Source organism: Cinclus cinclus, chromosome 2 (genome assembly GCF_963662255.1).
Source record: "Cinclus cinclus chromosome 2, bCinCin1.1, whole genome shotgun sequence".
NCBI classification, from domain to species: domain Eukaryota; kingdom Metazoa; phylum Chordata; class Aves; order Passeriformes; family Cinclidae; genus Cinclus; species Cinclus cinclus.
The window spans coordinates 43,178,482-43,195,274 of record NC_085047.1 but is presented as its reverse complement, the minus strand read 5'-3'; the positions used below and the strand labels follow the sequence as shown (position 1 = coordinate 43,195,274).

Genomic DNA, 16,793 nt, shown 5'->3' with positions numbered 1-16,793 from the left:
TGGTGCTGTTGACACACCTGAAGGACAGGATGCCACCCAGAGGGAACCAGGCAGGTTTGAGAAGTGGGGCCCTTGGAATCTCTTGAGGTTTAACATGATCAACTACAAGGTGCGGCACCTGGGTCAGGGCACCCCCTGGCACCAGCACAGGCTGGGGATGAGCAGATGGAGAGCAGCCCAGCTGAGAAGGACTTGGGGATGCTGGGTGAGAGGCTGGGCACGAGCTGTCAGTGTGCACTCCCAGCCCAGAAAGCCAAACGTGTCCTGGGCTGCATCCAGAGCAGCGTGGGCAGCAGGGCAGGGAGGGGATTCTGCCCCTCTGCTCTGCTCAGACCCCACCTGCAGTGCTGCACCCAACTCTGGGGGGCCAGCACAGGGAGGACAGGGACCTGATGGAGAGAGTCCAGAGGAGGGACACCAGGATGATCAGAGGGATGGAGAACCTCTCCTGTAAAGAAAGGCTGAGAGAATCGGGATTGCTCAGTCTGGAAAAGGCTTCAGGGAGACCTAACTGCAACCTCCTAGTACCAGATGGAACCCTACAATAAAGATGGAGAGAGACTACTTACGAGGCCATGTAGTGACAAGACAAGGGAGAATGGCTTCAGACTGAAAGAGAGTAGATTTAGATTAGGTATCAGGGAAGAAATTTTTTCTTGTGAGAACAGATGAGGTTTTGGAACAGGTTGTCCAAAGAAGCTGTGGATGCCCCACTCCTGGAAGTGTTCAAGGCCAGGCTGGATGTGGTCCTGAGCAACCTGATCTAGTGGAAGGTGTCCCTGCCTATGCCAGAGGGTTAGAATGAGACAGTCTTTAAGATCCTTCCCAACCCAAACCTCTCTCTGATTCTAAGTTGTCTAGAAAAACCAAAGCAGATTGATGGGATGAACCTACAAATTGGTGCATTAGCATGTGTTTCAGCCTTCTCATTTATTAATGGATGGAATTTAAAATTATCAGTCTTTGACAGAATAACATAAGGACTCATTTTCATATGTGAATGATAATAACATCATTTTCTACCACTTGTACTAAAATTAACCTTTCTTGCTTGAGATTTTGTCAGACAGGACCATCCACTTTACTCTGCTTTCTCTTTTGAAGACAGCTCTGTCCATGATAAAGGTGATACAGTGAAAAACAAGTTATTAGAAACAGAACAATCTACACTTTTAATTTTGACAGATTAAATGCATAAAATTGATTAATATTTTATCATCTTTTCAGATTTATTCCTGCATTGTGAAAATGTATCCTGTAGCTTAAAGAGAAAAATCAATGAATTATTAGTTTAAATAAAGGATATAAACTATAGCTTTACATCTTACATAATATATAGTACAGCTTTTTGTAATTTACTAAGTATATAAATATTATCTTGCATCCATTGAAGAAATACAGAATACTAAAGCTAGGGTTTTTTTATCTAAATCTAGGTTAGGAAAAAAAAGATAATTTTCTTTACAATATGGTAATTTCTCAGAGACACAATGTTTTAGAGACAATGACCTGGGTTTGTCTTTTTTTATTCAAAACTCACAAAAAATGAATAATTATCTTCTGCGATAAATATTTTATAATCAAAGAGCTGAATAATTGGTTAGCAATATAATAAGGGGTGCTGTTCAAACTTCTGGCTACAAGGTCATATTTCATAATTTCAACAGAACACCTATTCTCACAAAACATGTTTAGAATTTCAAGAGTTTAATGAACAGCCATTGCATTCTGTTGAAACAGATTACTCTTCTCAACAGTTAAACCTGATGTTTATTTAAAAGCCCGTAACTTGTAGATGCCTCAGTTTAACAGAGCACCTAACACTCACTGGAAATAAGCTTCAACAGCTCACAATGAAATCAAAAGAAATGCAGGTAGAGATATTTTCCCTTTTCCAATGCTGCTTTTAAGAAGCTGATTTTCCAGTTTTTTGTGCAACTGTTTTTTGTGCAAAAGGCATAATGTATTTCCAAAACTTGACATAAGTCTTGCTCATTGGCAACTGAAATTATTTACCTTTGAAATAGCATAGTTTGCAGATTTAGTGTTAAAACCCACTATATTTTGGAGGAAAACAAACACTCCACAAAAAAAAAAAAAACACCAAACAAAAAAACCCAAACAAAAAAACGAACAAAAAAACCCACACAAACAAACCCCCCCAAAAACAATAAACCAACCAAACTAATGTTTAGTTTTGGGCATCACAAGATATGAAAGATATTATGTTATTAGAGAGTGTCCCAAGGAGGGCTGTAAATATGGTGAAGGGCCTAGAGGGGAAACTGTATCAATGCATGAACACAGCTTTCTGTAAGAGCACAGAAAACGCTTCAGCTTCTGCTTTAATTTCCTTGGACATTAGCTCTTATTTCAATGGACAACTCCTATTGCCCATCTGTGTCCAAAAATTTAATCTCACATTCTGTTTGGTCCCTTGTTTGGATGGTGCATCTTTAGAAAGCACTACTGCTCTGTATCAACCATTACTTCATCAATGCAATCTAACTGAGACAGTGATTAAAAGGGACATGATAAAACAGCTGCTAAGAGCTTCAGATTTGCCTATTAGAGACAAACAAAACATATTTTTTAGTACTACTTGCAAATTTCCGTTTTTTACCAAGCAATTATCAATTAGATATAAGGTCTTAAAAGACATATCCTGGCTGATAAATTTGGAAAGAAGTGAAGTCATGCTGTAACATGATGAGAACTGAGGGAGCCAACTGAGGATCAGTTCCTTAGCATACAATGTTAGGCTGCAATTTTATTTTCATTTTGATATTCATGACAGCTAGAGAAGAAGCCAAGAAAAGCAGTAGAAAAATGCTAATTATTCAGAATAATGTGGAAATATGAACTAAAATAATGGAATGAGTGGATTTAAAACACATTACCTTTATGAACTTTTCTGCTTCAATATTAGAATACTAAATCTGGAGTATTCTGTACTGCACAGATACCCAGACAACAGCTGTTCAAATAGAGAGTAATGAGAGGAACAATGACAAGGTGGGGAACCAGCTGAACTAATCCACCTGAATCAGCCTCTCCTAAAACTGTAAAAGACAAACCATTAAGCTACTGTCCCTGCTGCAAACTCTGCTAAGGCAATGTATTAGAAAACACTCTGGAAATTAAGTGTGATTACTTGGACTGGGATAGGTCTTTTAATGGAGTGCTCAAGTGGATGAATAGCAGGACTGAGCATGACTATTCTGGATTTGTACAAGATTTATCATGAGAGTTCTTTAACCTGGTGAAAACTGAGAGGACTTTATTCCCTTGGTCTTCTAAGAGCAGCCTTTCTTCCTGTTATCAGAGAATGAACATTTAACATATCTGCCTACATGCCTGGGGTGTGAAGGAGAAATCCTGGGTTTCCTATTCCCAGAAGGCTTTATAGTATATTCAGCAAGCAATTTCCAAGAGTTCAAACCTTATATACCTTGGGCATCCAGCCCACCTTTCTGGGGGCCTAACTGTTGAAATAGAGGAATAGGGCTCCAAAATAGGAACAAAGTAATTCTTTCTCAAATAATAAAACACCATTTAAATAGTAAAATTATTACAATAGGTGATCAAACTGGTATTGAAGTTAAATATTACTACCTTAGATTTTACTCAGGATGGGAAGGGACAAGAGAACAGCATCTCAGAAGATAAATATAAGTCTCTTGAAAAACTAATAAATTTAACTTCTTTATATAAATAAATGCACAATTTCATCAAAACCTTTCATAAATTATGCAACTAAAAACTTTCAGTATTCATAAACATTTCTTTGATTAGAACTCTGAAACTGGCGCTTATGATTCTGAGGTCACAATGTACACTGCAGGACTTTTAGCAGCTCTCTAACCAGTCATCTGAAGGAGGAACTGTTTTTGTAAATGACATAAAACCAGCTGAGTCCAAAAGAATGAAATACAAGATCTTTTTGGAATAAGAAGGGTTTGGGGTTGTTTTTGTAAAGGTGAAATTAAGATCTATTTATTTCTTGTGGAAACAAAAATCAATTTCCAATTTGTTGACCTGAATCAATTTTTCAAGGTTGTTATTCAGCTGACTGCCTGGGCTGCTGTTTTGCCTCTTAATAGCTGCAGTTCTGAGTCTCCCCTCTCTCTTTCTCTCCTGCTGGTTTCCATAGTCATGAGAGAACATTATCTAGAGACTGGGATGCTCTTAATATCATTATATGCTGATGTGCATTATTGCTGAGCTATGATCATGAACCACAGGAGAGGGAAACCACAGAAAACAATCAGGTTGCCATCATGAGGAAACTAAACGTATAAAGATCAAGAAATAAAACTTAAAATTTAAAGCAAAAGCTACTATCCAAATAGCAGAATTTTCACCTGGGAAGAAAGTACCTGTTTACACCAGGTCTGTCACCATAACATAGTACACAGCAATACATGCCTCTACTGCATTTGCCATATACAAATTTCTTCACACATTCAGTAGGCAGTTTTCTTTTGTTTGTTTTTTTTTAATTTTGCTTTTTACTGAGTGAATTCAAACCTAAAAAACACAACACCTGTTGTTGTTCTGCCTGTTGTTGTGTAATGCTCTCAGAACATCTTGACACTTCTATAAATTCTGCTATAAATATTTTACCATCTGGCCTATACTTTGTGTTCCTCCCCATTAAACGCTTGATGCAGTTGCTTTCATTGTTTTCTGCACTGGCAGCAAACTTCTTGACAAGGCAGCCTTTAACTAATAACCTAGGTAGAGACTTACTTCATCCTTAGTAAATGTAATCTTTCAGTACAACTTTGATATTTCAACGTCTCCTATTTCATCTTAAAAATGCCTAATTCAAACCTGTCTCCATCAGTAAAGTATAAGTCAGTATCTTACAGTCAATGAAACAGAGGGACATAAGAGTAACTATTAAAAAAAGCTCATAAATTTGGTCATATAAAACTAAACTAATCCAAAAGATGGCATTTATTGAAATATAAATCAGAGGATAATTTTCACATGTATGAGATAGCTTTATTGAAGCCTTTATTGAATTTCTGAATAATAAACCTAGAATTAACTACTGATTAATTACATTTATGAAATCAATAATGGAAAGTCAGAAAAAAGAAAATCTAATTAAAAAATTATCAGGACTAATCACAAAGGTGTAATGGGCACAATCATGATTTGGAATCATATTTAAGGGAAAAAAGATGATTCCACCGAAATGCGTAATTAGAAATAATCAACACTTGTCTAGTAATATACAGTATAGAAATACAGAAATTGTATTTCAGATTCAATTTGATGAGAAGCTTGAGACGAAAACAGACTAATACCGTATTATTAAGAGTTGCTCCAAACACAACTATATTACATATTTAACATTAAAGAAATAAAATGAGACAACCAGCAGCTGTTATCACTAATAAAAGTTTAGCAGAATTTACTGTTGATGGACACAGTGAAGTATCTACTGTAAAGCTATACCTTAATAATCTTTTTCTCTCTTACAGTAAATAACTGTTAAAAACTGTAAATGATTCCTTCATAATAACTTTCATTAAAATTACTAATCCCAATATCCCATTTTGTCCGTAGTTTGAGCAATGTGAAAGAAAGATTACTATCATGGTAATGCAGCAAATATAATGCAGCGTATTAATCAATAGCTGACTGGAGTAATATATGGAAATAAAAACTTTTGGAATATGTGGGGTTGAAAACCATCTATTACTATTAATACTAATTTCATCCTGTTACCTCTGCATTATGACTTTGTATGTGAGGTGAACTCCACACAGAAGCTCAAACTCTAATCTCAGACTTCCATTAAAATAAATAATGTAAGCAAGAAAAATTGTGTGCAGTTTGGTCACAGCCAAATGAAAGTAGAAGCTGCAAACAGTAATGTACTCTTGAAGCTTACAAACAAGCTGACTCACCACAAATGATGCTTTTATTTAATACTAAAGGCTATAATAGTCAGCAAAATGACAGATGGGACTAGGTTCAACTCCAGTCCTACCACCAAGTAACATCTGAACATGCATTATCACTTGTTGCTATACATATTTATATTTTTTTCTGCTTTGTACTTTAAACTTTTTTTGAAGGAAAGGATAAAGAAAAAATAAATATTAGCCAAAAGAAATCGTTTGCATAACAAGAATCTTATTAATACTTCAGAAACATTTATTTGATGGTTTCTTTAGAAAAACTAATGCCTAGAGGACACATGGCCCTCAAATCATTCTTCTAAATCTGACAGTCAACATAAATGCTGACAAAAATCTTGGAATCTCATTGGACAAGATGTGTTAATCAAGATCAAAACCAACAGCTTTCTATTTATTGCCTGGAGGTAACAAAGATCTGTCCTTTCTGAAGTAGTCTTCCTCTCTTGCAGAGGTTCTCAGAGTTTTCTCTCTATGTATCCAACAGATAAGGAATCGGTTTCCTTAAATACTAATTAATTTAGATAAATTACTTTTATTTGTCTGCGTATTATCTTAAAAACATCACTTCTGTCAATCAAAGTATATATAGATTTACCTTAACAAAAAATTAACCTCTTTACTGTCAGATTGTGGATAAACAGAGCTGTTGTCAGGCTCTTCACCTTCTCTTATGGCCCCCGGTAAACCTGGAGAATGCAGGTCTTTTAACTATTTTCTTCCAAGACTAGTCATCTATGAATTTCTACATTATCCTTATTAGAAATGCTTCACTTACATCTTGAAAGGCTCTCTATACCAGATTAAAGACTGTGTCTTGACTTAAATGCAAAATTTCATTTGAGTAAAAAAAAAAAGTCTTTTCCCCCCACAGTTCACCATAATGATTAATGACTAAGATGTAAACCTATTGTGAAATAACTAACAATATTATCATATTATTCCTCTATCTTTCAATTTTTATATATATTTTCACACATCTAAAACTTTTTGGGACATGTGTTTGGAAAGGTAGTGGAATTTACGTAACATATTGTGCCACTGAATACCAGCACACTGAGGTAAATGACTCTTTAAAATTACCTGTATAGCAAGTGCTCGAGCTACAAGACTTCTAAGATATTGCAAAGGATCTTCTGGACCTTCCCACTTGCTTTGCCATAAGACAGGACACTGAAATAAAAATACATTTACTGAAAGTATCAATTTCAAATCCATCATCATTATATTTTAAGTTGGCAACTTGAATGAAAACAAATACTCTGGAGATCAAATACATCTACAAAAAAAAAGGGAAAAAAAGCAACACCAGTAGTATAGTGATCAAGAACATACAACCACAAACAGAAAGGCTGTATTCCTGCTAATTCTTTGTGTGGCCCAGACACAGTGTTGATGGAGAACTTGCAAGAACCTCTGCTTTTCAATAAGGAGACATTAGTTGGTTCCACAAATATTTCCAATAGGCCTAAGAGCATTATTTCTTGAAAGTTATAATGTCATCTTTCAACTGCAGTCACAGTTTCCCAGTCTTTTGCTGCAGCCCCCTCTGACTTCAAAATGCAGCTGTGTGGCTCTGTGGTGAAGAGAATGTGGTACAATTCCTCTGCATGTTTATTTTCTTATCCTACAGTTTTGTAGAGCAACACCTGAGAAAAAAAGTCCTGCAAGATTTCCCCACATAAATTTCTCATTGACTTCAAAAAGAAAGGCTTAAAAGAGCATCTGTTAAACTTCCTCCTTATAAAATAAGGATGGAAACACTAATTTTACCTACTCCACAGGAATCTAAAGCACACTGAAAGTGACTGCAAGATTCTCCTACTTGTGAGAATGAGAATTAATGTAAATCAGTTTCCGTGGAATATTGCACACTACTGAAGATGCTGAGCAGAATAAACAGTTTATACTACTTAATATTTACAGCTGCATTTCCCAGGAAGTTCCCATTCTAATAGCAGGTATTCAAATTCTGATCCCTGAAGTTTGTAAAAAAAGGTAAATTTCAAAGTAAATACTCTGTGTCTACCTTTTATAGATAAAAAACAGGATGCAACTAGATTCAAGGATACTAATTAAAAATAAATTCAATAAACTAGAATATATACAAGACAATTAATAAAGCACAGTTAACTGCATGGGGTTTTTTCCTAATAAGGATTTTTTGAAACTTATTTTTTATTTGAAACCTTGCATTTTTGCAGCCTCTTTGACTAGATATGCATTTACAGGCAGCTCATCAATCTATCACTTACAAGGCATTTGCCTAATGTTGCTAATATATCACTCTAAATTACTTTAAGCCTAAAGAAATAGCGTAGCTGATTATTATTATGTAAGTGTATCTCACATGTGCTTATGCTCTTTTTGGCTTGGGTGGAGTTAATTTTCTTCACAGTGGCTAGTTTGGGGCTAACATACTAGCCCCATACTTGTACAGTTTTATACAAATACAGCACATTGCTGAAACCTTTATAAGTCATACATTCATTGAATTTTTATTAGTAATCCAGTGCTTTCTTTGGGTGTTACAATCTTCAAAAAACTACAATCTTAGCAGGTTATAGCTTTTGAAAAATTATCCTTTGCTACATTATACATGAAAACACTAAACAAGAAGAGGTTATAGACAATACATGAAGAAAATCACTTCAGGATGATAAATATAGTGAGGTTTGGCTGCCACACAGCCTTCTCTGGAAGGCTGCTGAAAAAATTGCTTTATGATCACAGACCAATGAAGTGATCCATGACAAGGAAAGTGTGTAAGCAAGCAGATGAAATGACAGAAGCACTGGTCAATACATCAGGAAGCACTGAACTGATGCTTGTGAGAGGTTAAAATGCATAGAATTTTTAAGAAACTTTTTGTGACAGTGATGAGCTTCACAGCCCCTGCCAGTTCCAACAGAAGCATGCAGTGCAAGCACACAAGTAAGCCATACTCTCTTGCTCAGTAACAAGAAATTTAACTGTAAGAATTAAAGAATGGCCATTACATATACCATTTCCATTCACTATGACTTGGACTTGGTGCCAGTTTCTACCACATAGCCAAAACATGATTTAAAAGGCAATGTGATTGCTAACAAGAAAGTGTAATTTATTCTAACTGTACAGCAATTTTGCTAACAAATGCTATCTTGTGATTCTAAAAAAACAACAAATTTAATTATTGTTTTGATTAGAATTTGATAGATCAATAAATGCATAACAATCTTTTCAACGATACTTGTTCTTCACATGAAGATAAACAGAATGTTAATAGAAATTATTGTTCATTGCAGAAGCAATCTCAAATCTATGCATTAGCATTGACAGAATTTATCAGTTGCTGGAGGTGAAACAAAACCAGTTTCATGTCATATCAATGTTTGACTATCTTTTAACTCAGTCATCTAGATATAATTGACAGAGTATGTAAACCGGCTGTCACTAATTGTACCAGTTTACAAACATGCCCAGTTTGATGCCAAAAATCGTGGAGAAAGTACATATACAAATTTTGACTACTTTTCTTTAATATCAAGAATATAGGATGAGATGACAAGTTGGTATGCTAGGCACAGCTTGTCTGGTGAGGTAGGGCAATAATGCATATTGAATAAATGCAAAGAGGAGAGTTATTACAACTTAAATTTTAAGAAAATGTAAAAACTAAGTAAAGTGACAGATTTACATATTCTACTGGCTAATGTATTTGACTTATCGAGCATGACTTGGTATTTGAAATTGAAATAGTATTCCACAACTTCTAACTTTATTAGATATGTCTTTAAGAGAAAGCTTGATAAGAGAGTAATACATTCAGAAGATTCTGCAAATGCTTCTGAAAAATTTTCCAGAGAAAAACTGGTTTTGTTTTAGAGTTTCTATCCTTAAAATAATTCAATTTTAGAGTCTTCATCAACAACAACAAAAAAAAAATTAGAACGTGAAAATGCGTATTAGTTCAGTTTCCTTGGGTTTTTTCAATGCTTATTATAACGTATATTCATTACAAAACTACTTACCTTCTGGTTTAACAGAGCACTTGCTAGTCTTTGTACTTCAGAACTCAGTAGTGAGGTACCTCTGATGACTTTACTTAAAGATGCAAGTGACTGATGGACACTCTGCACAAGGCGAATGGCATTGAATTGTTCCAGAGTGATGAATGATAAGATTGGAGATCCTTGCTGCTCTGCAGGAGGAGACACCTTCTGATGGATCAGGTTGGAATTCTAAGGAAGAACACATGATGTCCAGTTAATAAACTCAGAGAAACTACAATGTTGCACAACATATTATTTGTTTAATTCATGATACTTCATATGACCTTGTTAGCTTTCAAGTAGTAGTGATAGCATCCATTTTGTGACACTGGATTGAAAGTATAGTGATACTTTCAGTACTGTCTGTGACATGCTTAACAAAAGCACCATTCTTCTGAGACAAGTCTGCCTACGCAGTTATTGCAAAAGTACTAAATTGCAGAAAAATCTTCACTTAGCTGAATCACTGCTTTTACTATTCGTGTTAACGTGTTAATATAAAAAGCAGTGGTATAATCAGCACAACAAGATTTTACTGGGTACTTTAGACTATGCTGCCAGTTCTTGCTTCGTGAGACTAGTTCAACATGGAATGGAATGAAATACAAAAAATACAAAATAAAGATAGTTTTATGTGTGAATCTTGAGTAACTCAGACTCTGAGGGGTACAGATGCTCTCACATTGCCATTTATACTACTTACTTCCCTTCTATTAAAGCTACTGAAAATCCAAATTTATTCAATAATTTCAAGAGACGGGGCAATTTTGAAAATCTTAATTCATATGCAACTTCTTACATTAATATATTTTTGAGTGTGTTCAGAAGCTGCCAACCTGTAATGTGGCAAAATACTGTAATGAATTCCAATTAGAGAATAAAAAACTTTTTGGAAAATTCTGCAAGGCACAAATGCAAAAAGTAAACCCTAGCCTATGGGAAAAAATGTTTTGCTATTTCAATTTTGAGTAATTTAGTGAAGATAAAATCTGATTTTACTTTCTCTGAAATATGTAGTCTTAAAATAAGAAGTTTTGATTATTTTTCAGGTTAAATAACTTTCTGAATTGTCACATGGCATCTTGCTTTCCAGAACACATGGATATTTACCTCTATAATCTTTCCTAGGCACCATGCATTTGTCAGAACTTTTACATTTTTAATTTCAAGCTCATACTGCACTCAGCTACCTAGCTAAAATATGAGAGAAGCTAAATGAGCAGTACTTTGGCTTTTGACTTACCAACAGAAAAATGAAGCATAAAGTCTCCCAACGTTATTAAAAAAGTATACAATAAAGTTACTGATCAAAGTGCCAAAGAACACAGTATTTATAATTGTTGCATATTGCACTTTTTCTTTTCATGCATTCAAAAATCATAGAACCAGTTTCACATCAGTTTTTCTGAGACCATAATTTACTAAGTATATGTAAATTGTAATACAAAACTAACATAAATCAGATAATTTCTTACTGAGGTGTTTAACTGCACAAAATAAAGAAAACCCCAAGACATTGTACCTTGGAGGCTTTGCTCAATCTTTGACACTCTCTTAATTCACAAAAGCTCATTGAAAGAGAAGTCCTCTAAGTTCCTCAGTATCATCCTTTACGTAAGAGTCCCCTATGAATTTCAGATTCATTAATCACTCTTTCTAATGCTTTCCCCTGAGAATTCGTTGAAACAACCCATATGCCATTTCCATAGGAAAATTAAACATGAATACCAATATCGGCTTATACATTTAATGTCCTATTACATTGTCTTAAAATCCATTATGTATATAAATCACACCAGCTTTTAAAATATGTGTATGCTCATGACTTGCTTGGGAATTAAGACGAAGAACTGCTGAAGTACTGAGTGCTTTTCCTAATCATAAGAAACTGAAGATAGATTCTAATCTTTAGTATTAAATACTGCATTTGGTACCAATATTATCAGGCCTATTTTGAGACTTTGATCATTTTCCCTTTCTCAGTTCTGTACGTGTTGCTGTTTTAGTACAATATAAGACTTCATAAAGTCTCACTTGAACTGTCCCAGAGCTTTACTTTGCTACCTCCTTAAACTCAACTTTTTGCAAACTCCAGTATGTTCTGAAAACTGCCTCCTCAGAAATGTAACAAATATAATTAAAATAAATTCGTATACCTTTACTAGTTCTGTATTTGATTCAAAATGTAATTTTGGTGGTGGTGGTGGTGGTAGTGGTGCGGGGTTTTAGAAATCTCCATTGCCCTTTTGATGTACCTATTTTGCCTCCTCCTTTGAGTCTCTCTGCCTGTTTTTTTAGATATTAGACTCTCACTGTTTTTCACATGCTTTTCATTGTTGAAAATAAAATAAAGAATGACACTATATTTCTGTTTCATTTCAATTCAGGATATTCTGTGATTCTATGATTCCATAATGGTTTAGATAAAAGAGCAGCAACTCATGAATTTTCAAAACTACTACAATTTTCTTGCAACATTATGCAACTTTATAAAAATAATTAGTTACAATTTACAAACGTAACAAAAGATACAGAACCCATAATTTATAATCATACATTCAGTTAACAACTTTGAAGGAGTTGCTGCTGAAATTTTTATGGGTGGGTGTTCTAACTTTCATAGAGCTGATATAGGTTTTTTCTGAAACAAGGCAGAAAATGCAACCACCTTACAACAAAAATATAACACTGATTCCTCTCTCTTCTCTCTCCTCATGAGAGTCATTTGGACGTGATGAAACACTTATGCATTCCCCCATGTCCTCACACTTTTCTGCATCTCTAAAATAGTTTTACAACTGTTACAAGACAGGCAACTCCTGAGTTCCACAGGACAGTGACTTCCAGCTGATCCAGTTATGTGACAATGAGTGCTTATACCACAGTCCTAAGCCACAGTCCGTCAGGGCAGAAGGCTGAGTGAGAAGAGAAAGGACACCAGGACAGACACTGGTTCAATTAACTCTGACTAACTCAAGGGGCCAGCCCTTGCCAACAATCTGTAGTGCGCCACCCTTCCACATTAAGGGTTTTTAAAATTTGTGTAACATTTGACAACTTACTCAGTGAAGTCTTTACAGATCAACAAGTCTTTCATGCAAGGTAATACTGAGCATGTGAGTATGTTTTTTTCTAACTAAATGGCAGGTCCATCAGAGTTTAATTAATTTGGTAAGTATTAAGTTGTTATTAAATCATGCTGCAAAACATTGTAAAAGCAGTGTTTGGACAGTATTCATAACAAGGATATTTCCAATGGTAAGAATTAACGTATGTTTTCAAACGAGGCTTATATAAGTGAAAATGTCAAGGCATTCTGTATTAGTTCAGAATGCTCATTTTATTAGGCTGAATAAAAAGAGAAGTTCGCTGGTGTAATTTCAACAGAGTTGCACACTGATTTTGAAGCACATTTTAAGTATCTATTTCATTTAAAGTAAAATTCAATTAAACATCTCAGAGTCTGAATTCTGGCTAGACTAATAATAATCAGTGGATGAAGGAGAAGAAACTGCCATGATTCTACTCTTATAGGTAGATAAAGAATAATAAACTTTCTGTTCAACAATTTCAGGATATCTGAATAATTGGTAGCAAAATTTAACAGGGTTTTGCATCATGTATGGTCTGAGAGAAAAAAATGAAGCCCTGTAAATTACCAGAAATATTTCTGAAAAAGTAATAACATTTAAGTCATTGCTACCCTATTAATGTATAAGAATTATATTATTTCCCACTTTGAAATATCTAAAATTTAAAAAGGTAACATTTTCAAAGCATATCTGCCATTTTTGCTCTTTGGCCACAAAGAATGTAATAGGCTTTGAAAACTGAACAAAAATTACTTCGATTCACAGAACCACAAAACAGCCAAGGCTAGAAGGAACCTCTGGAGACTGCCAGGTGCTCAAAGCTACAACAGGTTACCCAGACCTGTATCCAGTCTCCATCCAAGGATATGACCCCTTGGAGCCTCATATGCTCCAGACTACCCCTGGCAGCTGACTGGAGTCTATGTAGAAAAGCTCCAAGGGGTCACAGTCTGAGAGCCAGACAAGCCCTGGCAGTCCTTCCACCATGTCCCACAGCTGAGCCCCCAGAAGGCAGCAAAACTCCCTAAACAACGAGGGATGAGGTCAGAAAATGGGAGCATCCTTCTCCAAGCTGCAGGGAATTGCTCACTACTTTTCCTTACCACTTCCTCCTGGTGCTTCTGTGTGGATCGGGTTTCGTTGGCTTTGGAGTTTCATTAAGAGTGCATAGACAAAAATATGTCCACACTAAGAGATTATGATCAATCACTGAGATGTAAATTCTACAGGACATACCTATGTCAAGTGGTGAATTTTGTTGAATTTCAGAACTGTCAGTACACAGATGTGCAACAACTGTTTTCAAAACAATCTTGGTCTACATATTAAAAACTTCCGAGTGTCTTTTTGCTTTTTTTTTTTTTGCAGGCTTCAGGAATACTTTTTAAAAATTTAACTTCTTCAAATCTGGGAAACTGTTTTAGTTTCATGTTCTCTGCCCTTTCATGCATAAATAAAGTAATTTATGATTATTAACTTAAGCAGCAATTCAACAGTCTTCTTCAATCCAATTTCCAGGTCTTTAAATATTCTGCAAGCAAAGATGATGCCTTCATTGAACTATCAATCTAGAATGAGAATGTAGAACTGCATGCAATGTCTGTGAAATATTAAAGATGCCTAGGCCTTTTCAAAGCTTGAAGCAATTAATGGTTGAACAGAGCATGAAAACTAATTTTGATAAAGAATGTTAGTATTTAATTTTTTTAAACACTCAAGAAAATGTTCCCCACACAAAAAAAAAAGCCCTATAAAAGGTCAGAAGCCATCCTATTAAAGGATATATTCAAGAGATTTATATCATTATCGACTAATAGCATAAAGAAACTTCAAGACAATACAGAATCCTTGAATGGTTTGGGTTGAAAGGGACTTTAAGATAATCTAGTTCCAACCCTTCTGGACAGGCAGGGACACCTTCCATAGACCAGGATGCTCAAAGCCCCATTTAACCTGGTTTTGAATATTTCAGGGATGCAGTATTCACTAGCTCTCTGGGAAATCTGTGCCAGAGTCTCACCATCCTCTCAGGAAAGAATTTCCTAATATCTAACCTAGACCTACCCTCTTTCAGTCTGAGGTCATTCCCCTTTGCCCTGTCCCTCCATGCCCTTGTAAAACACCCCTCTCCAGCTCTCTTACTGGAAGGCCACAGTAAGGTCTTCCTATCTACTTGTGCTCTTGAGCAAAAGGAAATCATGCAGCAAAGAAAAACAGCCAATTGACACAATAAAGGTAGCTTCTACAGCCTGGAAAATAACGCCATCTAAGTATCACCCAGCCTGTAGGTCAGGAATTGAGGTAAAGGGATAAAAAAATCATATGAAAGGAGATCTCAGATTTGAGGACAATGGTAGGGATGAAAGAGGAGGCCTTCACCAGGTCCAGCTTTCCTTGCCAAAGAGCTCTCAGGAAGTCTTGATTACCTCCACGTAGGTGACTGTCAAGAACCTCAGCCACCAGTACCAGCTGTGTGTCTTCAGCTTCATGGTACTGCATACTCACAGCTAATTTATGACCCAAGTTTTAAAGAGGATGTACTTTGAATCTGCAGTGCTAATGTGAAACAATTATAAAGAACTAGATATCAGCAACGTGTGTTCTTAATGAGTATTAATGCAGTGCAGATTTAACTGTTTAAAACTGGCCTCATTTACTCATCTTCCAAACACTACAATCAAAATCTCTATTTTTGTTATTGCTTATGTGTATGTTTATGTAATAGTTTCATGTGAGCTTTTTCAAAGAAAAATTACAGTGTCCCACTGAAATATACTTTTCCTTACAGGATCACAGACCTGATTAACAGAAAGTCCATTTTCAGAAGCCACAGATTTCAACATGAAGTTATTTAGTACCAGAAGACTGCTTTGACACACAAACATGATGCATCATTCTCTTAGCATGGATTAGACAAGAATTTAATGAGATATTTCAAAATGTAATGGCAAATTCCAATATGTACCTCATGTTGCTTCTTCATACATGGTTATTTGAGTAAGGGAAAGGTTTTTCCCATTACAGTGTTGCTGTGTAAAAGACATAGTTTTATGCCATAACATCTCTGGTCTATTACTCGACCACTGAGGAGACAAAATAATGGCCAAATGTCCAAGTGGGCACCTAGCATGAGGTGGGAGAAATCCTTCCCAAGTGTGCATAGTGTCTGCACTCACACCCATCACATCTAAATGTGTACCTGGAATAAGAATTCAATGGTTGTAGAATTTAAGAATTATACAAGAATTCAAGTTTTACAGCTTAAGTTAAAAAACACCACCAAACTGCACCAAGGTAGACCAACAAAGGAACATAAAGGAAGTGATAGTGGATACTGCAGAGAGGATTTTCATGAACCTCAGTTAAAAGTTAATACCGTATTTCAACACTGTAAAGGAAAAACTTCATTGTATCTGAAATCATTACACATTGTAAATATTAGACAAATGAAGAGACTAAATAAAAATCTAAAGTACCTTAGCATTTTTCTTGGAAACACATAAAGGATGTTAGTCTCTTATTTAGAGTGTGGTCTCACCTCCATATGGAGAAAAAGGTGATAGCCTGTTATATCATATACAGACTTTGTAGCTAATTATGCATCTAACATTGTACTTTCCATCTCAAATGCATTTAATTTAGTTTTTCTCTTCTTATGCTTCAATACTTGAGATAATTTCTTCGACAATATTTTTCATGTATTTACCAGAAATCAAAGTTGTCTTTTCAAA

At 35.3% G+C, this 16,793-nt stretch overlaps 1 protein-coding gene across 1 annotated transcript in view; it reads right to left on the bottom strand.

Moving 5' to 3' along the window:
• The window catches only part of DYNC2H1 (dynein cytoplasmic 2 heavy chain 1), a 148,359-nt gene that overhangs the window by 19,923 nt on the left and 111,643 nt on the right, over positions 1 to 16,793 (bottom strand). Inside the window, exons 84-85 of the mRNA XM_062514583.1 lie at positions 9,950 to 10,159; positions 7,020 to 7,109 (exon numbers count right to left, since the gene is read on the bottom strand). Coding sequence (XP_062370567.1) covers positions 7,020 to 7,109; positions 9,950 to 10,159 — 300 coding nt within the window. The remainder of the gene's footprint in view (positions 1 to 7,019; positions 7,110 to 9,949; positions 10,160 to 16,793) is intronic.